The sequence below is a fragment of the Mastigoproctus giganteus genome, chromosome 11 (genome assembly GCF_048544385.1).
Source record: "Mastigoproctus giganteus isolate SK-2022 chromosome 11, ASM4854438v1, whole genome shotgun sequence".
Taxonomy (NCBI): Eukaryota; Metazoa; Arthropoda; class Arachnida; order Uropygi; family Thelyphonidae; genus Mastigoproctus; species Mastigoproctus giganteus.
This window is the reverse complement of record NC_143585.1, coordinates 96629780-96655696: the sequence shown is the minus strand read 5'-3', so window position 1 is coordinate 96655696 and position 25917 is coordinate 96629780. Positions and strand designations below refer to the sequence as shown.

Genomic DNA, 25917 nt, shown 5'->3' with positions numbered 1-25917 from the left:
ATGCAGAAAAAAAAAAACACTACTTCCGGTATAACCTTCAACTCCTCCAATAATATGTCTAGTTCTTCCTTAAATTTATTCAAACTGCCACTTCCGAAACACCACATGGAACTTTGTTCCAACAATCAACTACTTGCTGGCTGAAAGCAAATTTTTTAATATTATTTCATATATGAAAATAAATTTCATATTTTCAGAATATGAAATTTATTCATATTCTGAAAAAAATATTCAGAATATGAAAAAATATTCATATTCTGAGTATATGAATGCCCAGAGAGCATTTATATGATGGCATCTTCCTCTTGCTCGATGATCAAGAGGAAGATGCCATCAGCATTTAACTTATGCAATCAATTCAAAGCTTTAAACAACTCAGTCAGATCTCCTTGCAGGTGTCTTCTTTCGAGACATTATAATTTGAAGAAGTGATGCCTTTTTTGGTAAAAATACCATTTTGTTCTTCTCACTAATCTTGTTGCTCTTTTCTGCATCTGTTCCAATTGATCCACGTCCTTCCTAAAATGTGGCTTCCAGACCTGAATGCAGTACTGAAGATTTGGCCTAATTATTACCTTATACGATGGCATAATCATCTTTTTATTCCTGCTGGAAAAATTTCAGTATATCATTCACAAAACCCTCATGAGTTGTCCTATGTAGCTTCTCTATGCTATTTAGAGAACTTCATGTTTGACTGCACAATTATCTACAGGTCTTTTTTGTTCTCTATTACCCTCAGCGTGAAACCACACAGTATCAAACTGAGGGTAGTGGAGATGTCAACATTAAACTTCAGTTGCCACTTTGCAGCTTATCTGCCTATTTTTCCTCAAACTTATTTAATAGCGTACTATGATTACTATCTAGAAAAGTTGGGCAGATGGGCTGAGAAGTGGCAACTGAAGTTTAACATTGACTCAATGCAAAGTACTGCATATGTGTAGAGGTAACCCCAGAGAAATGTACCAATTGTGTGGTACTGCACTTAGGGTAGTAGAGAATGAAAAAGACCTGACAGTAATTGTGCAGTGAGATATGAAGTTTTCTGACAGTGCAGATAGGCTGCCAGAGCAGATCATGGGGTATTGTCAATGATATACAGGAATTTTGCTAGTAGGGAAAAGCAGGTGATTATCCCTTTGTATAAGGCAATGGTCAGGCCATACCTTGAGTACTGCATACTGTCTGGAGGCCTCATTTTAGGAAGGATGTAAAGTTGCTGGAACGGGTACAGAGAAGGCCAACAAGATTGGTGAATGGAACAAAGGGTTGCTCTTACCAAGAAAGACTTAAGTGCCTAGTCTCCAGAATCTACAGTTTGCAGATTCTGGAGACTAGGCACCTGCGAGGTGATCTGATTAAGGTGTATAAGGCCTTTTGTTGTGCAGACTCAATTCTGATGGGATTCTTCCTCCTGCTCAGATTGCAAACCTGAGGGGGCATAAATTCCAATTGAGGAAAGACAGTTGGAAATTTGCCTTTAGCCAGTTGCTGGAACAAACTTCCATCTGTCATGAAAGTTGATAGATTAAATAAATTCAGGGAGGAACTAGACACACTTTTAGAGGGAATGGATGTGTGAAATGTTTTTTTTTGGCTGATGCTACATAAGCTTGCTTTATTACATCATGTGCATCTACTATTACTGTCATTAATGACCCTGCCAACCTCTATCATCTAAGACTTATACATTAAGCCTGATATGCCTTCATTAATAAATATTTGAAACAACAGTAGGTTCTGTACTGAATCCTAGTGCACTGTATTTTTGACATTAGTCCAAGAAGAGCAGTGCCCATTGATAACCATTTTCTCTCTCTTCTTCTTTCGACTAAACCAGAGGTTCCCAAACTTTCTCGGTTCACAGCACATTGATGTCTCAGTAATTTTTTCACGGTGCCACTAGGCCAAAAGAAATACCTAACCGTTCCGTTTATTAAGTAGTTAGGTCTAAACAACTTAATAAGTAATGTTGAAACTGTAAATTACCTTGAGCTATAGTTTGTGTGGTGTCCGACAGATGTCTAGTATTGCTGTTTCCCTCGAAAATTTAAAATACCCTGCAGCATCCTGTGAGTTTGTTGTGCTACCATGGGGTGCCGCGGCGAACAGTTTGGGAACTGCTGCACTAAACTATCCCTTTATCCATAGCAGTAATTTGCATCTAATGCCATGCTGCTCCAATTTGTGCAGCAGTTTTTAATGTGGAATGCTGTCAAAATTTATGATGTCAGAATTATTGTATTATATGATGTCAGAATTATTTTTTACATTCAGTTCCTTTGTTATGGCTCCATGGAATCTAGCCAGATTGGTCAGACAAGATCACCCTTTAACAAAGCTGTGTTGTTGCTGCTGTATATCTAGATAGGAATGCAGTTATAGAGCTGTGCTGTCATTGCTGTATAATTGCATTTCTGTCTAGATGGCCTTGTATTACTTCTTTAATCAGTGACTCCATTATTTTCCTTGAAACAGAAATGAAGTTGGATAATGTATGCATATAAAGTTTATATGTGGTTATTATTCACATAATAAACATTTTATGAAAATGTTTATTGAACTTGTGAAATACATTGTGGAAATACTACTGGTTAGAAAATTGAGTAAATGGACACACTGAAATATTTAATTAGTTTATTGGTATGAAAGAACAAACTGATACATTTAGACCCAAACAGTCCCTATTAATGGATGAATAAAATTGTCTGGATTTTGGGATCTAAAAAGTTTAGGAGATATCTAACCACACCAGACTTAAATCTATTCTAAGATCAAGTGATAGTCTTCTACATTTTATAAAACCAAAAATCCAGGCTGGTAGATAATTTTCAGTATAGAAATCTGAAACATCGCCAATTTTAATTACGTATTTGGACTGTTCTAATTATACTAATTTGTCCTGTAATAATACCAGAAAAGTAATTACATATTTTGTGTGAAACATTAGAAACATACCATATGTTACTGTAAAAGCCTGAAATCTGGTAAATCCTTGGTTTTACCAATTTGCACTGGTAAAAGCCCAAAAATTGGATTTTTACCAAAGCATTTTAGTAACTCTTAGGATTTACCAGTTCATAGCACTTATCATTTTATGTCCAACCTTTCCCACTCTGATATAGCAAATCTTTACATTACTAAGTTTGTTTTGCTGAAAGAATGATCACCATCATCATTCTTTCAGCAAAACAAACTTACCACCATTCAAAATAAGTAATTATAATTATTTTATTATTATTCTTATTTTTTCAGAAACGTTTTGTTCACAAATTATAGTGTAGAAACAGAAACATATAAATCATAGGAACACAAACCATAAACAGATATAATTTAATACCTTATTCAATTTATTTGGAATATGTTGAATTTACTACCTGGGCAACTTTGTGGGATATTAAACATATCCATCCTATTCCCTTGTTTAAAAATCGGAAAAGTGAATGAAGCAGAAAATAATCATTGCTTCCTTTTTTGTGCTATTTGGTCACCTCTTTTCTGATTTTGAAACAAGGGCTTGACAGAGAAACCTGCTGTCTCTGCAAGATTGCTAGGTAACACTCACTATATTTTGAATATTGTGAAATTCACCTCATTGTTTAAAGATCGGAATAGATGATTGGACTCTGTGAAAAAGCAAAGAGATGATAATTTACTGCCCCGTTTGCTTTTCTGATTTTTAAACAACGGCATAGGGGGAAATACATCAGCTATTCACGCAAAGTTGTCTGGGTAGCACATTCACTCCATTCTCCAAATATGATGAATATCCCTCCTTATATCCTTGTTTAAAAATTGGAAAAAGAGGAGAAATTATCAGACAGTGCAAAAAAAAAAAAAAAAAAGAAAATAATGATAATTTCCTGCTTCATTTGCTTTTCTGATTTTTCTGATGAACTAGGGCATAAGGGAAACATACACCGATGAACCAAAACATTATGACCAGTGAGTCGTTATGCCAATCGAAGCAACTGCAGGTGAACTACTGTGCGTGTGTGGATCAGGACACGGTATAAAAAAACACCTGATACTGATCTCCGTTAATCAGTGTTACTCTTGTTCTTCAGATGGGAAAGGCAGCGGACGTAAGCAAGTTTGACAAAGGCCAAATTGTAATGACCAGATGACTGGGTCAGAGCATATCCGAAACGGCATGGCTGGTGGGGTGCTCATGGCCAGCCGTGGTAAGTACCTGCCCAACGTGATCTGAGGAGGGGGGAACCCATGAACTGCCAGGAAGGTGTTGGATGATCACGGCTCATCGATGCTCAAGGTGAGCGAAGGCTCTCCTGGATGGTACGTGGCAACAGAAGGGTGACTGCGGCGCAACTTGCTGGTAATTGGATTGCTGGTGATGGGAGTAATGTGTTATAACACAGCACATTGAACCCTGCTGAAGATGGGACTGCTCCAAGTGCCCATGCTAACCACGGTTCACCGGTGAAAGCGCCTACAATGGGCACGTGAGCATCAAAACTGGACCTTGAGTGATTGGAAGAAGGTTGTCTGGTCCGATGAATCACGTTTTCTGTTGCACCATGTGGATGGCTAGGCACGTGTGCGTCGTTTACCTGGAGAAGTGATGGTGCCTGAATGCACCATGAGATGAAAACAAGCCGATGGCGCTAGTGTCATGCTTTGGGCGATGTTCTGCTGGGATACCCTGGGTCCAGTTATCCATGTGCCGGGCACTCTGACATCTACTACCTACCTAAACATCATTCCCAGAGGGTCTACCCCTCTGGCAGTGCAGTCTTTCAGCAGGATAATGCACCATGCCACACTACCCAGATTGTTTGAGACTGGTTTGCGGAACATGAGGAAGACTTCCATCCCATCCAATTATCATTCCATTGCCCTGGCCTCCAAATTCCCCAGACATCAATCCCATGGAGCATCTGTGATTTGTGTTGGAAAAGAAACTCTGATCAGCGGCTTCTCAACCATGGACCTTACAGGAGTTAAAGGATCTGCTGGTTATGTGTTGGTACCAGATACCAAGACATATTTAGAAATCTTGTAGTGTCCATGCCTTGCCGGGTATGAGCTGTTTTGGCTGCATGTGGAGGACCAACGTCATATTAGGTAGGTGGTCATAATGTTTTTGCTCATCGGTGTATCTCCTATCTTTTCAAGGTTGCATGAGTATTTGGAGTGCCTAATATGTTGTTCAGTGGTTCAGTCATAAAGGGAAAGAATTTGCGAAAGTAATTATCAAATCGGCTTTGACCAATGCAAACTGTTAAAGGATATGATTTAATGTATCAGAGCAGTAATAATGCAAAATAAAGTGAAATGTATTGACATTTTAGACTATTTGGTGCAAGTCTGAATTTCGGACTTTTACCAAGGCAAGTTGGTAAAACCTAGGATTTACTGGATTTTGGGCTTTTGTTGTTGCATATACAGTTTTTTTGTATATAGAGTTTAAATTGAACATGAATGATTTTTTTTTTTTAAGCACTAAATTAATGGGTTAACCATTAATGTGGTAGGAGTAAGGAGAGTTTCTTCTTAATCATACTGTCTTTTTTTTGAAGATCTGAAATTTTCCTTTTGAGAAAACTTTTATTGTATTGCTGTTTTTCATAGTATTATGCTTCCTTTCTCTTAGAACACAAAAATATTTCTTGTATCCCTTGTCAGAATTAGCATATATTTAATATGAGAAATAGCTATGTGTAATTTAACTTTTAATTTAATTTCTTTCAGTAACATTTAATTTCCTTACTTTCTTCTTCGTCACTTCTTGTACAGGTTTCTTGCCTTGAACTATTATTGCTATTTCTTCTTTCATTGTCATATGGGTATCTTGCCTCATCTTCTTCTAGCCATGTTCTTACATGCCCCAAATTAACATCCTTTTTTAACTGTTGTGCAGTACATTTTGGTGCTTTTGATTCTTGATTTCACTTATATCAACATGAATATCATCATTGTTTAATAGCTTTTCCTTACACTTGCTGTACTTTGTTTTTAGGCACACTAATATATATATATATATATATATATATACACACACACCTAAAGTGCCTGTTGCTATCTTCACCATCTCTTCCCCCCCCCAAATTTCATTAAAATTGAACCAATAGAAATCCAGAAATTATTTCTCTTTTTTTAATACATATCACATAGGCTATCCATGCATTGTCTGTCTAGATATAACTTGACTCCCATAAATAGGTTTTCATGAAATTTTATATTTGGCTGTTTTAGAAACATTTTCAAGCCATCCTAAATTTCATTAAAATCAGCAGTTATTATTTATTTTTTCATACATGTCACATAAGCAAATGCAGCCCAATTCTAGGGGTCAATGGTAAACATTAGCATTAGTAGAGGCATTTGATGCAAGAAAGCAAGCTTATGCAGCATCAGCCGAAAAAAAAAAAAAAAAAAACCCACTTCCACTTCACCCCTCTGTTCGTTTAAAATACCTGTCCAGCTGAGCCTTAAACTTATTTAGGCTATCAACCTCCACCACAAGGGATGGAAGTCTGTTCCACCAACCAACTACCCGCTGGCTAAAGGCAAATTTCCGCACGTCTATCCTACATCTGTCTTTCCTCAATTTGAATTTATACCCTCTCAGGTGATTTTTCTGAGCTAGAGGAAGAATCCCATCAGCATTGAGCATGCTTAAACCATTCAAGGCTTTATACACCTATCAGATCACCTCGCTGGTGCCTAGTCTCCAGACACTGTAATTTGCAAAACTTAAGCCTTTCTTCGTAAGAGCACCCCTTTGTTCCATTCACTAATCTTGTTGCCCTTCTCTGTACTCGTTCCAGCAGCTCTACATCCTTCTTGAAATGAGGCCTCCAGACCTGTATACAGTACTCTAGGTGTGGCCTGACCATTGCCTTATACAATGGAATAATCACCTCCTTATCCCTGCTGGAAAAATTCCTGTATATCATTGACAATACTCCATGAGCTACTCTTGCAGCCCGTCTGCACTGCTCAGAGAACTTCATATCTGCCTGCACAACCACCCCCAGGTCCCTTTCATTCTCTACCACTGTCAGTGTAGTACCACAGAGTTGATACGTTGCTCTGGGGTTGCTGTTTCCCATGTGTAGTACTTTACATTTGTCAATGTTAAACTTCATTTGCCACCTCTCAGCCCATCTGCTCAACCTTTCCAGATCCTGTTGCAGCAGCATAGTGTCAGTAGTGTCCTTGACAACCCTGCCAACCTTTGTATCGTCTGCAAACTTGGACATTAAGCTTGATATACCATCATCAATATCATTTATAAATACAGAAAACAATAATGGACCCAACATTGAGCCCTGAGGGACTCCACTAATAACATTAGTCCACGATGAACAGTGTCCATTGATTACCACTCTCTGTCTTCTCCCCTCAACCACCCCTTTATCCATAGCAGCAATTTGCCTCCAATGTCACACTGCTCCAATTTGTGTAGCAGTCTTCCATGTGCAACAGTATCAAAAGCCTTTCTAAGATCCAAGTATATAATATCAAAGTCCTGCATCCAGTTCTTTTGTGACTGCATCATAGTATCCAATCAAGTTGGTCAGGCAAGACTTCCCCTTAACAAAACCATGCTGTGTCTGAGCTATAACTGAAGTCTTGTCTAAATGATCCTGCAGTGCTTCTTTAACCAGTGCCTCCATTAATTTTCCTGGAACAGAAGATAAGCTCACAGGTCTATAATTACTTGTGTCAGCCTTTGATCCTTCTTTGTGAATTGGGGTCACATTTGCACATTTCCAGTCTATGGGTACCTCCCCTGAGTCCAAGGAAGCTCTCATAATTATGGCTAAGAGTTTGCTTACTTCCTTTGCTGCCTCCTTTAATATAACTGGATAGAGTTTTCTGAGCAATGCAGACAGGCTGCTAGGGCAGGTCATGGGGTTTTGTCAATGATATATAGGAATTTTGCTAGCAGGGAAAAGGAGGTGATTGTCCCTCTGTATAAGGCAATGGTCAGGCCACGCCTTGAGTACTGCGTACAGGTCTGGAGGCCTCATTTTAGGAAGGATGTAGATTTGCTTGAACGTGTACAGAGAAGAGCAACACGATTGGTGAGGGGAATGAAGGGATTCTCTTACCAAGAGAGGCTTAAGTTCTGCAAATTGCAGTGGCTGGAGACTAGGCACCTGCGCGGTGATCTGATTGAGGTCTATAAGGCCTTGAATGGGTTGAGCACGCTGAATTCTGATGGGATCCTTCCACTTGTTCAGATTACGAACCTACGGGGACATAAGTTCAAATTAAGAAAGGACAGATGTAGAATAGATGTGCGGAAATTTGCCTTTAGCCAGCGGGTGGTTAATTGCTGGAACAAACTTCCATCTGTCGTTGTGGAAGTTGATAGGTTAAATAAATTTAAGGAGGAACTGGACAGGCATTTGGAGGGAATGGTGTGATGATTTTTTTTTTTTTTTTTTTTTTTTTGGCTGATGCTGCATAAGCTCCTACACTTGCTTTCTTGCATCATGTGCCACTACTACTACTACTACTACCCCGGGTGCCTTTCTTGTGTTTATCTTCAACAGTTTCTCCTCCACTTTACTCCCACTTATTTCAAGATTCTGTAGCTTACTGCTAGAGTTGAATACACCTCTGGCATTCCCCTTGCTGAATAACTCCTCATGTGTGAATGTCGATGCAAAATATTCATTTAGTTTGTTAGCTACCTGAGCAGGATCATCAACAGTTGACCCATCAATATCAAGTGGACCAATCTGATTCATCCCCTTCCTTCTAGAGTTTACATAAGTAAAGAACTCTTTGCTGTTTTTCTTTGCATCCCTTGCCAAGGATTTCTCGTAATCTGCCTTCGCCTGCCTAACCTCCTTTGTAACTTGGTTGCATATCAACTTGTATCTATCATAGGCTTCTGTGTCATGTGTTAATTTGTAAGTATCCCATGCATTTTTCTTCTCTGCCATATGCCTCATTAGTTCATCTGACATCCATTTTGGCCTAAACCTTGAACAATATTTCTTAGTTGGTATGTAAAGCCTAGTAGCTTCCAAGATAAGTTCTTTGAATGCTTCCCATTTTGCATTTGCTGTTGGTAACATCATTAGTTGGTCCCACTGTATAGAATTTAAATACTGTCTCAGTCCATCGTAGTCGCCTTTACGGAAGCAGTAACCCTTCCCTTTACCCCTAATGGTAGTTACCTCTTTGAGTAAATCCCACTTCAGCACACTGTGATCACTGACACCTAGTGGTTCATTTATCTGCAGATTCTTAATGCATGAAGAATCACTGCTGATAATCAAATCAAGAGTATTACTCCCTCTAGTTGCCTCCCGAACATGCTGATGTAGAAAACAATCATCCAATAAATCCACAAAAGCCCTGCTAGTGTGTGAGTAACCAGCCCCCAAATTCCAGTCAATATCTGGGAAATTAAAATCTCCCATTATAAGACTCTCTGATTTACTGTCCCACTCTATTTCCCTGTACAGTTCCTTATTATACTCATCAGAGTCATTAGGCCTATAGCACACTCCTACTCTCAATTTTGATCTCCCAATGCTTATGTCACACCAAACTGACTCAACACTGCACTGTCCAGCGATGTCGACTGGCTTCACTTCCTTGGTTTTTATGTGTTTCTTAACTAATAGCATAACCCCTCCCCCCTTCCTATCCTGTCTATCCTTTCTGTCGACGTTGTACTCCCCAAATTGCAGTTCTGCATCCCTTATATCTGTGTGACACCACGTCTCTGATATCCCAACAATATCTGCCTTCGATGTTTTGAGCAATACCTCAAATTCATCAAATTTATTTACTAAACTCCTAGCATTGGTGTACACGCAAGTATACCTGCACCTGTTTCTATTCTTAGCTACCCTAACACAACCCATGTGTTTACTTGTACCGCAATGGCTCCCAGCAGTCTCTGAAATACCATGCATCTTGTTTTTCAGGCTTCTGCTCATTCTAATAGAAGCAGTGCAAGAATCTCTTTCACCTCTGCCAGTGGCTACTGTCAATCTATTGGTCTTTGTCTCCCCCCAAGCTAGCAGTTTTCTGACCCACCTAACACTGCCTCGATAGCATCAGCAAATATTCTTGCACCCTTTATATTTAAGTGTATCCCATCCCTGTAGAAGCAATCTCTCCTGTTAACAAGTACAGTCCAGGCTGAAAAAAATTCTACCCCTTGAGCCTTGCACAATCTTTCCAGGGCCGAATTGATTGACAAGGCTCTCATCATATACTCCCTCCTATTGTGTCTGGGCAGAATTGCAGACACTTTCAAATTCAACCCTAATTCTCGGCTTTTGTTCAACAGTGACCTGTACTTGTTAAGTAATTCTGCCGGTCTTCTACTCTTAATATTATTAGTGCCAACGTGTACAACTATATCACCTTTTGTGCCCTTAAATACTTAAATACTTTGTGCCCTTAAAAACATAATAATTATTACGTATCTCCATATACTGTATATTGCAGGTGAAGCACTGGATATTATGTTTATTGCCAACTGCCTATGAAGGATTGAATGGGAAATATGGCAGAGGTATAGAAATGAAATGTTTTTGGCTTACACGTAAAAGTCATTGCTTTTTGGTAATTTTTTTGTTAATTTATATGCATCTCATGCATTTTTCTTCTTTGTTACAAGTCTCATCAGTTCATTTGACATTTAGGTCTAAGCTTGGTCCTTGAGGCTGTCAGATATTCTCTCAGGTATGACAAGGTTGGGCTTGCTGCATGGGAGTCTAAACTTCTGATGGAACTGATATTCAGGTGACACGTGAGTCAAGTGGACAGAATTTTGAAGTTATCCAGTCATTCTGTGATAACTAAATCCTTTTCTTGCAGCTTTTGATGGTGGAACTGTTAGTAAACTGGGTATAACACCCACGTGCAATTCCTGAAATATGGTACCTAGTATACTGCTAATGATCACCCAGTTGTAAATTAACATAAGCATAGGTTGAGGATGATGTCAGAACAACTTTGACCAGTCATGATTCCAAGTAAGTGCCAAGTGCTGATGTTATTTCTCCACTTGTTCTCAAAACCTGTTCTTTTTTTTGAGCTTACTCCTATTCTGTGTCACATTTTTACATGCTCTTATTTCACTGCTGTTTTTCCTTCTTCTTGGAAATTCCCTTGTATCCAGCCAGTTCCTGAAAAGGGTGAGAAATCCCTCCCATCCAATTATCATTCCATTGCACTTATTTCTACTCTTTCTAATAACACACCACACAGAGGAATTCCATCCCTCTGTGTCATCTGGCAATATTAGATGGTAAGATGACTCTTATCAACTGGTGCAATACCTCCACTTTGCTTATTGGAGGCTTCAAGTGGCGAAACTCATATTTAGCCTCCACAGCAAATCTCCAGCAATCCACCATTTTCATCATGCAGTATGGGTGATGTCTTTTGGTGGTTTGACGGGGATCATGGTGAGATACATTCTTGCTTACATTTGTAGGGCACAGCTCTAAAATGTATTTGCATGCCAGCTGCTAGATAGTCCACCGGACCAAACCTATTGGTAACTTTCAAGAAAGCATCCAAATGTATAATCTTGCTGTCTCTGCTCTGCCAGATAGTGACTGGAGAGATTCCCAATGGTATGTATGTGTGTGTGGGGGGGGGGGCATTGGCAAGGCCACTTTAGGACAAGAAACTGGGTATATTCTTGCTATATGCCATATCCAAAAATTTCATTACTTTATACTTGTTCCTCCACCATCTCTTTACTACTGAATACATCATGAAGAGTCAAACTAATAGAATAAAGTTATCTGTGAAAAGATCAAAACCTCTCAAACACTTGCTTGTTAATTTCACAAATATATGTGGTTTCAGTACCAATCTCAGTGACTTTCGTTTCCACTTACAGTTTGCCAAGCCCCACTTACTTTTTATGACAGAATCCCAATCATTGGTTGATTCAACCACTGCTCATCTCAGTTCTAATTATTTGCTGTATGATTCTTTTCACTTCAAAGGTGGTACATGTGCATATGTCCACTCTGATATTCCCTGTCAGAGACGTAATTTGGAATCCCCTCCTTTCAACCTTTTCTGGCTTAAAATCTTTACCCTATTCTGTCATTCATTTGTTGCCTCTATCGTTTTCCCAACTCCAATAATCACTTGGAACTTTTTGACTTCCTTTCTTTGAAACTTGATTTTCTCCAGTCAAACTTTCCTAATAATGAGCTAATTTTCTTTGGAAATTTTAACGTTCATAACTCCATGTGGCTTCCATTTTCTAGTTACACGGACCCAGCTGGTTGAGATGCTGAGGCTTTTGCAATTATTAATGACCTTGCTCAGATTGTTCATTTACCTACCGAATACCAGACAATCTTAACCACATGGCCAACACTCTTAATAGTTTTCTCATGAACAAACATTCTAAGCACTTGGTCATTGTGATTGATGGTCTTAATGATGGTCTCTTCTCCAATGGAGCCTTTCTCTTGTGGGAATTCTTAGCCTCATGTTGTTTGGCATTACAAGAATGCAAAATGGGATGATCTGCGAGAGATCCATTCTTATTTTCTTTGTTGAATTACTGTTTTAAGCCTTCTGATATCAGTGTTTGCTCAGATCATGTCAGTGAAATTAATTTTTTTAGGGATGAAATCCTTTATTCCACACTCCACTCTAAGATCATGTCCTTTATCTGTTAAAATTTCTTGCATGCACTGTACCAAGTGAAAAGACTTCAGTGTTTAGAGAGAGAGAGAGAGAGAGTACACACAGTAAAACAACAACAAATAAACTGACACTAGGCACAGACATTCAAGATAGTACGTATTAGCATTAGTAGAGGCATATGATGCAAGAAAGCAAGCTTATGCAGCATCAGCCAGGAAAAAAAAAAAAAAAAAAAAAACTTTCATTTCACCCCTCCGTTCGTTCGAAATACCTGTCCAGCTGAGTCTTAAATTTATTTAGGCTATCAACTTCCACAACAAGGGATGGAAGTCTGTTCCACCAACCAACTACCCGCTGGCTAAAGACAAATTTCCGGACATCTATCCTACATCTGTCTTTCCTCAATTTGAATTTATGCCCTCTCAGGTGATTATTCTGAGCAAGAGCCAGAATCCCATCAGCATTGAGCATGCTCAAACCATTCAAGCGTTTATACACCTCTATCAGATCACCTCGCTGGTGTCTAGTCTCCAGACACTGTAATTTGCAAAACTTAAGCCTTTCTTTGTAAGAGCAACCGTTTGTTCCATTCACTAACTGTATTGCCCTTCTCTGTACTCATTCCAGCAGCTCTACATCCTTCTTGAAATGAGGCCTCCAGACCTGTATACAGTACTCTAGGTGTGGCCTGACCATTGCCTTATACAAGGGAATGATCATCTCCTTATCCCTGCTAGAAAAATTCCTGTATATCATTTGTAAGACACCATGAGCTACTCTTGCAGCCCGTCTACACTACTCAGAGAACTTCATATCTGCCTGCATAATTACCCCCAGGTCCTTTTCATTTTCTACCACTGTCAGTATAGTACCACAGAGTTGATACGTTGCTCTGGGGTTGCTGTTTCCCATATGTAGTAATTTACATTTATCAATGTTAAACTTCATTTGCCACCTCTCAGCCCATCTGCTCAACCTTTCCAGATCCTGTTGCAGCAGCATAGCATCAGTAGTGTCCTTAACAACCCTGCCAACTTTTGTATCGTCTGCAAACATGGACATTAAGCTTGATATACCATCATCAGTATCATTTATAAATACAGAAAACAATAATGGACCAAACACTGAACCCTGAGGGACACCACTAATAACATTAGTCCATGATGAGCAGTGTCCATTGATTACCACTCTGTCTTCTCCCTCTCAACCACCCCTTTATATATAGCAGAAATTTGCCTCTAATGCCACACTGCACCAATTTGTGCAGCAGTCTTCCATATGCAACAGTATCAAAATCCTTTCTAAGATCCAAATATATGATATCAAAGTTATTCCCTGCATCCAGTTCTTTTGTGACTGCATCATAGTATCCAGTCAAATTGGTCAGGCAAGACTTCCCCTTAACAAAACCATGCTGTGTCCGAGCTATAACTGAAGTCTTGTCCAGATGATCCTGCAGTGCTTCCTTAACCAGTGCCTCCATTAATTTTCCTGGAACAGAAGTTAAATTCACAGGTCTATAATTACTTGTCAGCCTTTGATCCTCCTTTGTGAATTGGGGTCACATTTGCACATCTGCAGTCTATGGGTACGTTCCCTGAGTCCAAGGAAGCTCTCATAATTATGGCTAAGGGTTTGCTTACTTCCTTTGCTGCCTCCTTTAATATAACTGGATAGATCCCATCCATCCCGGGTGCCTTTCTTGTGTTTATCTTCCACAATTTCTCTTCCACTTTACTCTCAGTTATTACAAGATTATCTAGCTTACTGCCAGAGTTGAATGCACCTCTGGCATTCCTCTCGCTGAATAACTCTTCATGTGTGAATATCGATGCAAAATATTCATTTAGTTTGTTAGCTACCTGAGCAGGATCATCAACAGTTGAACCATCGATATCAAGTGGACCAATCTGATTCATCCTCTTCCTTCTAGAGTTTACATAAGAAAAGAAATCTTTACTGTGTTTCTTTGCATCCTTTGCCAAAAATTTCTCGTAATCTGCCTTTGCCTGCCTAACCTCCTTTGTAACTTGGTTACAGATCAACTTATGTCTATCATAGGCTTCTGTGTCATGTGTTAATTTATATGTATCACAAGCATTTTTCTTCTCTGTCATATGTCTCATTAGTTCATCTGACATCCATTTAGGCCTAAACCTTGAACAGTATTTCTTAGTTGATATGTAAAGCCGAGTAGCTTCCAAGATAAGTTCTTTGAATGCTTCCCATTTTGAATTTGCTGTTGGTAACATCATCAGTTGGTCCCACTGTATAGAATTTAAATACTGTCTCAGACCATCGTAGTCGCCTTTACGAAAGCAATAACCCTTCCCTTTACCCATGATGGTAGTTAACTCTTTGAGTAAATCCCACTTCAGTACACTATGATCACTGCCACCTAGTAGTTCCTCTATCTGCAGATTCTTAATGCATGAAGAATCACTACTGATAATCAAATCAAGAGTATTGCTCCCTCTAGTTGCCTCCCGAACATTCTGATGTAGAAACCAATCATCCAATAAATCCATAAAAGCCTTGCTAGTGTGTGAGTGATCAACCCACAAATTCCTTAGCTGGGAAATTAAAATCCCCCATTATAAGGCTTTCTGATTTACTGGCCCACTCTATTTCCCTGTACAGTTTCTTATTATACTCATCAGAGTCATTAGGCCTGTAACACACTCCTACTCTCAATTTTGATCTCCCAGTGCTTATGTCACACCAAACTGACTCGACACTGCACTGTCTAGCAATGTAGACTGGCTTCACTTCCTTGGATTTTATGTGTTTCTTAACTAATAACATAACTCCTCCTCCTTTCCTATCCTTTCTGTAGACATTGTACTCCCCAAATTCCAGTTCTGCATTCCTTATATCTGTGTGACACCACGTCTCTGATATCCCAACAATATCCGCCTTTGATGCTTTTAGCAATACACCAAATTCGTCAAATTTATTTACCAAACTCCTAGCATTGGTGTACACGCAAGCATACATGCACCTGTTTTTTCTTAGCTACCCCAACACAACCCATGTGTTTACTTGTACAGCAATGACTCCCAGTAGTCTCTGAAATATCCTGCATCTTGTTTTCCAGGCTTTGGCTCATTCCAATAGAAGCAGTGCAAGAATCACTTTCACCTCTGCCAGTGGCTGCTTTTAATCTATTAGTCCTTGCATCCCCCCTCCCAAAGCTAGCAGTTTTCCGACCTACCTATCACTGCCTCGATAGCATCAGCAAATATTCTTGCACCCTTTCTATTTAAGTGTATCCCATCCCTGTAGAAGCAGTCCCTTCTGTTAACAAGTACAGACCAGGCTGAAAAAAATTCTACCCCTTGAGCCTTGCACAGTCTTTCCAGGGCCGAATTGATCGACAAAGCCCTCATCATATACTCCCTCCTATTGTATCTGGGCAGAATTGCAGACACTTTCAAATTCAACCCTAATTCATGGCTTTTTTTCAACAGTGACCTGTACTTGTTAAGTAATTCTGCCGGTCTCCTACTCTTAATATCATTAGTGCTATTAATTTATCACAAACAAAGAACATGGAAATTGTAGCTTTTGGCTACTGTATGTAGCCTTTATCAACTGGCTGAGCATTGGAAAGTAGTGGTTTATGTGTGTGATTGAACTTCAAGTACATAAGTGTGCAAGGCCATGGCAGAGAGGGGGGGGGGGTGGAAGGTGCCGTGGTCTTGGTTGATTGTAATTTCAGTGGTGCTGATGTGTGTCGATTCCAGCCAACAGCAGATCTTGAAATTATGTGGAAAGCTTATGATTTTAGCGTTGTTGGGCATGATTTTGTATCAATCCTGCCAACAGTGCACAGCTAATGCGAAATATATTGTCAGCTCTAGTGATAGTGATGTGGTGGTCCCAGAGATGGTTCCAAATGATGGATGGCTTTGCTGATGTAGCTAATGTCATAGTCCCAGCAGGGAATGCTAAAATCATAGGCTTTTCACTTAATTTCAAGATCCACCATTGTTTGGAATTAGCACAAATGAGTGCCACTGAAACTACAATCAACAGAGACTGTGGCACCCGCATACACCCCATCTTTGAGGCTCTCATACTTTGCAAGGTTGGCAGTTGCCATCACCATTCATCTACCTCAACCCTCTCCCTCTTCTCTCTTTCCCTCCCACCCCACCCTCTTCTATTCCTTTGTAATCCTGTCACCCCCCCCTGTCCGTGGCCTTTCACACTTACATACTTGAAGGTCAACCATGCACATAAAACCACTGCTTTTCAGTGCTCATCCAGTTGATAATGGCTACATACAGTAGCCAAAAGCTATAATTTCTGTGTTTTTTTTTGTACTAATTTAATATGTGCTATCTTGAATGTCTGTGCTTAGTGTCAGTTTGTTTGTTGTTTTGCTTCGTGTACTCTCTCTCTTCTCTCTCTCTCTCTCTCTCTCTCTCTCTCTCTAAACATTGTCAGTGCATGCAATAAATTATAATATGTATCCAACCCCCGACCTCCTGTGGTTCTTCAGTCATGTCATTTATCTAAATATTGGTTTTTCAAATAAATGTGCTGACTGATCAAGATAAGAATATTGCAATTGCCTTGCATCCAAATTTCCAACTTCATTTTCTGCCTATAGCTTGCAAAAATTGTAAAGCAGTTATTAATCAGTCCAAACTACATTTTGAACAGGCTAAGGGTAAATACTTGTTTCTTGTCCAAATGGTAGTTGAGCCTTCTGGCCTCTTGCCAAAGCTGTTGGCAAGAGGCCAGCAGAAAAGTTAGAAGAAAAGTAGGAATGGCAGCAGGTTAGCTTTATCTTCAGCTGAAATGGCAACAGAACCATCAGGTTTTGTTGCCATTTCAGCTGAAGATAAAGCTAACCTGCTGGAATTCTTACTTTTCTTCTAACTTTTGTATCAATGATAAACCACTTCCTACCATTCCCATTACAATCTATTCAGTGCCTCCTGTGGTCTTCCATCAAAATGATGTCAGAACAACTTTGACTAGTCATGATTCCAAGTAAGTGCCAAGTGCTGATGTTATTCCTCCACTTGTTCTCAAAACCTGTGTTCTTTTTTTTTGAGCTTACTCCTATTCTATGTCACATTTTCACATGCTCTTATTTCACTGCTGTTTTTCCTTCTGCTTGGAAATTCCCTTGTATCCAGCCAGTTCCTGAAAAGGGTGACAAATTCCTCCCATCCAATTATCATTCCATTGCACTTATTTCTACTCTTTATAATAACTTAGTTAATTTCAGTCCTAAAATTTATTCCTATCTTATATCTCTTAAAAAGCTACCCTCATGCTTAATTTCTATGACACTCAGATTTCTAGACTAGATCACATATATCAACTGACTTCTAATCTCTCTTGGCATAAGCACATCACAAATATTGCTGCACATCACAAAAAAAAAAAAAAAAAGAAGCCCAGACTGGTATTTTTTAGTTGGTATGAAAAGCCCATTAACTTCTATGATTACTTCCCTGAATGTTTGCCATTTAGAATTTGCTATTGGTAACATCATCAGATGGTCCCACTGTATAGAATTTAAAAATTGTCTGAGACCATTATAGTCACCTTATCAAAGCAAAAGCCCATTCTCTTACCCTTGACAGTAGTTTAGTAGTTATGTTCTTAAGTAAACCCCACATCAGAACACTGTGATCACTGTCGCCCAGTGGTCTTTTACCTTCAAATTGTTAATGCATGGCAAATTGCTGCTGATAATTAGATAAAGAGTATAGCTTCCTGTTGTTGCCTCTCTAACCTGCTGCTGCTGTAGTAAACAATCATCCAATAAATCCAGAAATGTCTTGCTAGTATCTGAGTGACTAGCCCAAGTTTCAGTCAATTGGAATGTTAAAATCTCCCATTATAAGATATTTTGATTTACTGGCTTACTCTATTTCTCTGTATAGTTGTTTGTTTTACCTATCACAGTAATTAGGCCTATGACACACTCATACTCTCATTTATGTTTTCCCAGTGCTCATGTTGCACCAAAATGACCCAACATTGCATTGGCCATACATGTCCACTGGACGCACTGCTGTAGCTCTAATATGTTTCTTAACTAAGATCATACCCCCTTCCTGTCTTGCGTGCCCTTTCTGTACACTTTGTATTCTCCATATTCAAATTTTGCATTCCTTGTGTTTGAGTGACATCATCTCTGATATGCCTAAAATGTCTGCATTTGATGATTTTATCAGTACTTAAAGTTCATCAAATTTATTTACTATGTTCCTAGCATTACTGTATATGCAGATATACATGCATATGTTACTCTTATTCATTTAGACAAAATACATTATTCACACTACAGCATACATTTGCTAATTGAGATGACTTCCCAGCTGATGAGAAGCCTATAAGCTTTGAAATACTGTCCTGGCACTGTCTGTTTTTTAAAAAATATAGTGGTTTTACCTATTCAGGTTATGCTATACAGTTTCTGTCCTATGATGTGATCATTTCCTAAATGGTACAAATAGTACAGTTTTTTTACAGTAAAGTTTTTGATTTTATTATTGAATTAAACACTGATTATTGAATTTTAGGTTGGAAGTATGTTTGTTACTGAAGAGAATGGGATTGAAAGGAAATCTGTAAAGTAAGTGGTTAATGTAATACAATTCAGTATAATTTAATATTTAGTAATGTTACATGATGTGTATTAATAGTTGTTTAAGGTGAAATTTTGTTATAATTGTTTTAAGGAACAGCAAAATTTATGTAAGCTATTGAGTTAATTGTTGAATTAAAGGTGATATGTAGACAGACAAGAAACAGAAATTTTAATAGGATAGAAATGAACCAGGCAGAATTGATGGCACTCTGGCTTTTTAAGCATTGTTAGATGTGGGAAAGTAGTTATACTTTGTCCTTGAATTTTTGGTGCATTAGCTAATCAGTGCTTAGCATGGCAATTCCTATTGTATTCTAATTCATATGATTTGCCGTGTATCAAATCTGAAGAAGTGTGTGTGAAAGGGGGTGATTTGTATGTTGAATGTGCTGAAAAACCCAAAACATCTTGCAGGGAGAATCTCCACATGAGATTTGCTAGCCACAGCCCCAGCGAAAGAGGCCTTTAAGAATTTTTCCGTTTTTTTTTTTTTTTTTTTTTTTCTTTCAAACCAGATTTCTCCCAATGATTGGTGAAACCACTATTCTTTCATGGAAGAAAAGGTCTCAGTAAGAAATTTCTTTTTTAATATTTTATATTAATTTTGTTTTGGGAGTATAGTATTATTTTGTAGTTTTTTTGTTTTTTCATATAAAATGTAGAAGTCATCTTGCTAATGAAATGAAAGATAGTTTTAAAAATAATAACAGTATAATGTTCCACATTATACTGTTATTATTAGGATGCAGGCATTTTAATGATTTTATAAATGTAATAAGAGTGCATACTGTAACAGCTGGGATCACTTGATCTAAAACCAAATAGAATCCACTATAAAATGTATGGCAGTTCTGAAAGATTATTATACCTTTTTTTCAAGTAAATAAATAAGGAAAGGTATGTAATGATAGTAGAATATTGAAGTCCTAGCAAAAGTTATAAAATTCAAATAGCAAATGTCATTGTAAGCAACAGTCAGAAAGGAAATAACAGTGTACAGCAGTGTCCACAAATATTTCTAAACTTTATTCAATTGGATGGATGTATAATTTTATTTTAAATGTGAAGTATGATATTATATACAGGTGAAAAATCTGTGACATTGTTTTTTGTTTGATAGTTATTGAATTAGATAAAGGAATATATGGACATCATGGTTGACTGAAAAACTGGAGGTTGTTCACAGAATTATTTACAATGCCACAGTGCATGATTCATCCTGTTCATTTGACAAAGGATAACATTTACTATAGTTAAGGATCTACAGTAATGTTTCTCTTAAGTTCAGTATGATCCCAAAATGAAAAGGAAGAAAATAGTGGAGGACAATGAGTTCTCCAAGACTGAAAAAAGCAACGATGAACATATCAGAATTGAAAACCATGGTCTAGTTTTATTTAATATAAAAAGGATATTGTTCACTCAGAATTCATTTTGAAAGAATGAAGGTAAAATTCCTAAAATTCTAAATTAATGGTTTGAATGGTTTTACCTTTAAGTTCTGAAGCATTTGAAGGAAAAGGTGTGTGTGTGTGTGTGTGTGTGTGTGTGTGTGTGTGTGTGTGTGTGTGTGTGTGTGTGTGTGTGTGTGTGTTGAACTATGACAGCACACTGCATTGTTAGTGAAACAGTTTCTGATGCTAAAACAGATCATTTAGGTGACACTTCCTCCCTGTTTTCTGATTTTGGCTCTGCCAGTAAATGAGTTCTAGAAATGCTGTCAGTTATGATAGAGGGGAATAGAAATATGAAAGAAGTGACAATCAAAATAATCCTTTTGGTCTTATTTTGAACATACCACATCTTCATAGTTTTTTGTGTGGCATTGAAGTGTAAGTACTGTAAGAATACCTATTCTTAATTAGTTGTTTTTCAAAATCATTAAATTTTAATAGCTCAGGTTTCCCTTTATAGTTTATGAAAATCATTAATTGCTGTATTTGTGTATTAATGTGTTTTTATTATCTTTCATTGTTGTTTTCTCTTATTTTTTCTTTCTGTATGTGTGTTATGGACACATCATGAACTGTGAAGAAATCCTTATAGTTGGCTCAAATTGTGAAATTATTGTCATGTCTTAAAGTTGCTAAAAAAAAAAAGTGTGTGTGTGCACGTGTGTAGATTTTCTCAAGTAAATGAAAAATTTAATTTTACTTTAAAAATTACCAGTTTAAAGTTCCTCCTCCCTCTCTCTCCCTCTCTCTCTCTCTCTCTCTCTCTCTCTCTCTCTCTCTCTCTCTCTCTCTCTCTCTCTCTCTCTCTGGCAGTATAGTGGTGTTATTACTGGTCATTCATTTGCAGAGGTCTGGGATCAAATCTACTTAGTGACTGGATGAATTCTTTAAGGCTTCTTCAAAATTGGGGCTTAGTTAGTTGAGCTCATTCAGAGATCAGCTAACTACTATAAGAGAAATTAGTAGGGATCCTCATGGATATTTCTGATTTTTCTGCCCACACAATGTATAAATCCATGTGCTGTATGGACAGAATATATGTTATACCATTAGGACTTAGTCACCCAGTATGGGAGGTGAGGTGGAAGGGTTAACTGTGTATGGAAGCAGTAATTGAGTCTTGATTCACAAATATGGTTTGCTTAACAAATGGATGGAAATACATTTAAAAGCCTTTAGTTTTTATTCCCAAATTCATTTCTTCTATTTGGGCTCTTTGTCAAAATTTGTTGCACTTTGCTTGCAATTTTTTAATTGCAGGTTTCTCGTTTTGTTGCACATTTTTCAAAATCAGTGTTGATCTAAGGAATATTCTACATTTGGGGTTATCTCCTTTGGCTTGAGTGAAAATTAGGTGAACCTGGTTTGTCATATTTTACACCACAAATCTTACTTGCCTGGTGTAGCATTGTATACTTAAAACAATTATTTTATTGTTTATAGTTTTATTTAAGGGCTTATGGTTAGATTGACCATAATTTCTTGAGGCCAAAATGGGACAGGGAAAAGTGAAAATGGGACGATGAACGAGCTGATGCTTTGAGCCAAATTCCAAGTTTCCTCAGCATCATTATGTTTCTAGCCACGTAGATGTTGGTTAATGTCACTCTTACCTCCATGACTCCGAGTCAGACCATAATTCCTCGAGGCCAAAACGGGATGGGAAGAAGAAATGTTGTTCGAAAAGAGCAGAAAAAAAATATTCGACAAAATGTTTTTAGGTCAACGTGGAGGGGGGTACTGCACATCAAGTTCACGCCAAGAATATTTTTCAGATGAACATATTTTGCATATCAAAATTTGGTCTTTTAAGATCTTATAATAAAACTTATCACACTTCATATTACAGTTTTGCTTTTATAATTAACATGGCTTTCAAGGTTTGGTCTCAATACTTAATCTGGATTTCTCCTTTGACCACATACTATTCATTATGGAAAATATTCTCTCCACAGAAGCTGTACTTCCAGGTAGGCAAAGAACAAATTCCACAACATTACTAAAATCCTGGAAAGCTAGACATTTTTCATGCATTTCAGAAAATATTTGAACCTATCTATCAGATACAGAAATGTTTTCTTTATTCCATATGGCCAACTGCCTGACAACTATTGCTTTTATAAATGTCCACTGATCAGATATGCGAGTTTCGTCTGCTCTTGTTCGTGTAATAAGCTCCTCATTGAAACTGTCCTGTATTTATTTTCATTCAGGTATCTTTCTCAGTAATACCCATTTTAAATTTTTCAGTATTTCCCAAGCTGCATTTCCACTTGTTTACATATTCTAATCTGGTTTCATAAAAGTTCTTAACTACAAAAAACTTTACCTCGCTAATTTCACCTCCATCTATTTAACATTTTTAGTTTATTTTTAACATCTGTTCTTATAAAAAGTTCATTTTTTCTGGCTTCTAATATGTTTATAAGATTTTCAATATTCATAGCTACTTCTGTAGCTGGAAATATTATCTTTTTCAATAAAACTAATATATGTTTGGAATGTTGAAACTTGATCTCTTGCAAATGACAACCATAATTTCAAACGGGGATCTTCAAATAATTTTTTCAACATAACAGGACATTTCTTTTGAGAAAGAAAATATGAATGAAGTCTGTCAAACATGCTTAAAATTCTGTCAATTGATGGGCCTATGGACAAAAATGTATTTTCACGTACCAATAATTTTGCCTAATTGTCTCCTGCAAATTCACAAAAGTTTTTAAGTTCTTCGACTCTGACTGTGTATATAAAAAAAAATATTTGTATATTTTAACTGCAAAATAATCAATATCGATTTGTAGATAGTCGACAGCACACAGGAGACAATTGTGAATAATATACTGGTGTGCAAAATTTAAGGACCAGTCAGGTTTTCACCTGTAGTTTCTCATAGAAGTGCCCTGGATATAGGAAAAGTATACCAAAGGAACCTCATGAGGTACAGAAATGATGAAGGAAACAACACCGACGCAAAAATGGAAACAAAATGGTACAGAGGGACTTTATTCAAAAATGGCAACATAGTACTGCCTGCCATGATATAGATGCATCACTGCCAAAGATGGAACAAAGGAAAGAGGCGGTCCTCAGTAGGAGATATGACCACCTCTAATGTCGATGCAGGCTTCACAACACCTGTCCATACTTAGAACAGTGTTGTTGATAAGTTCTTGTGGTAACATTGTCCATTCCTCTGTCAGCGGCACCTTCAGCTGGTGAACATTTTCTGGTGGGTGTGAATGTGCTGGTAGGCTTCTCCCCAGAGGATCCCATATGTGTTCGATGGGATTTAGATCGGTGAAACAGGCAGGCCAATCCTTACAAACAATGTCCTCACTTTCCAAAAGCATATCAACAGCTGCAGTGCGATGGGGTGTGGTATTATCATCCATAAACACGAACTCGGGCCAATGCACCTTGGAACAGACGCACATAGGGAAGGATTACCTCAGTACAGTAGCATGCACTGGTTACAGTACCGCCTTCCAGTATCTGGAATTGTGTATGCCCATTCAAGATAATGCCTCCCCAGATGAGAATACCTCGACCGCCATAATTGATCCCTTTCAGTGATGTTTGCGGGGTGATACCCTGTGCCAACCTCTCGCCAGATTAGCTGACATCCAGAATCGCTGCTGAGACTGAATCTACTCTCAGCAGTAAAAGAGTACCTTAAGTAAAGATTTTGTGGTTGTAACCTTTAGAAATAGTGTTGGTCCTTAAGTTTTGCACACCAGTGTATGTGCACCACAACCAATACCAATAATCTCTCGCTCCAACTCAATTTCAGTTTTTCTCCATACATTATTTTTACCAACTCTTTTACAACCTCCAAAATTTGTGTTAGTATTATTGGCACATAGAGCAACAATTTTGTTTTGTAAGGAGAATTTATCTATTATTTTCTTCAACATAATACTTTGTAGTTTGGATGTTTCACCAGTTAAAGAAGTAAAATCTGTAATTTTAACTCTAACACCACAGTTTGACAAAAAAAAGTACCGCACAACAATCGGAAACAGTTCCATGTCTTTTTTGTTTGACGCATCTAAACTTATTGTAATGCTTTTAGTTTCATTCAAGTCCATTATTACTTCATCCAGTATATATGGTGATAAAACGTTAGTAATTATTGTTTCTGATTTTGTACGTGTGGAAGAAAATTTTGGTTGATAAATCTTTTTTATCAATTTTGACAAGCAGTCATTTGTATGAAAACTCTGATTGTGATGCACAGTATGATAGGCAACAAGAGTTTTGCATTCTGCAGTTTTAACGGCTGCCGTAGCCTAGTGGTCAGGCGCGCGGGTGCGTAAGTACACGTGCCTTGAGTGACCGGGGTTCAAGCCCGTGACTACTGAATACGGTGCTGTTTCTTGTATTCTATCTATCTTGTGAACTCCTCTGACCGTTTGGTCGTCCCGGAGTACAGAAAATTTATTTTTAGGCCTGACGTAGCCGAGTGGTCAGGAGCGAGAGTGCATAACACGCGTTCCTTGAGTGACCGGGGTTCAAGCCCGTGACTACTAAATATGATAAATATTTGTATTGACGATTTATTGTAAACTCTACTGACTTGGTTGTCGTGCAGGAGTATAAACAGAAAATTTGGCCGACCGGGCTAGCCGGGTGGGTAAAGTGCCTGCCTGGCAACCCAAAGGTCGCGGGTTCGAATCCCGCCTCGGGCTTGGATCAAAGTACTGCAAAAACCTTGGGAGGTGCACTATGGCCACAGAAGCCGATGCGCCAACAACTACAAAAAAAAAAAAAAAAAAAAATCTGCAGTTTTATCACTTTCTTTATCATCGCCTCTTACGATGAATGAGCTTATGCTTTGAACCAAATTCAAAGTTTTTTCAGCATCCTTATATTTTTGGCTATGTAGACGTTGGTTAATGTCACTCCTACCTCCAAGCAACAGAAAAATGAACACTACAGTGTTGACAAACCACTTTTGTTTTATCACTATACCAATTGTCCAGTTTAATAAATTTGAATACTTTTTGAAGGTCTTCGATAAATGCAAAATTTCCTTTTTTTTTTTTTGTCATTTAAAATTTTGAGGCTTAAAACTTTTAAAATTATAAAATAAAAACTTTCAGGTGTGTGTATGCGACAACTGACAAGCGCCCAGAACAAATGCCGACTACAGACTACTGATCGACTATTGACACACAACACATTGTTGAACTGATGTTATGGGCCAGTCGTAGT

The 25917-nt window shown here is 38.0% G+C and overlaps 1 protein-coding gene across 4 annotated transcripts in view; it reads left to right on the top strand.

Annotated features, from left to right (window-relative positions):
- Positions 1–25917, top strand: part of LOC150078282 (armadillo-like helical domain-containing protein 3) — a 405573-nt gene that overhangs the window by 141621 nt on the left and 238035 nt on the right. For all 4 annotated transcript variants that reach the window (XR_016547653.1, XM_090385517.1, XM_090385515.1 and 1 more), the window contains exon 13: positions 19179–19231. Coding sequence is in view for 3 of the 4 variants with exons in the window: in XM_090385517.1 (XP_090241643.1) it covers positions 19179–19231 (53 nt within the window). In the remaining variant the exon portion in view is untranslated. The remainder of the gene's footprint in view (positions 1–19178; positions 19232–25917) is intronic.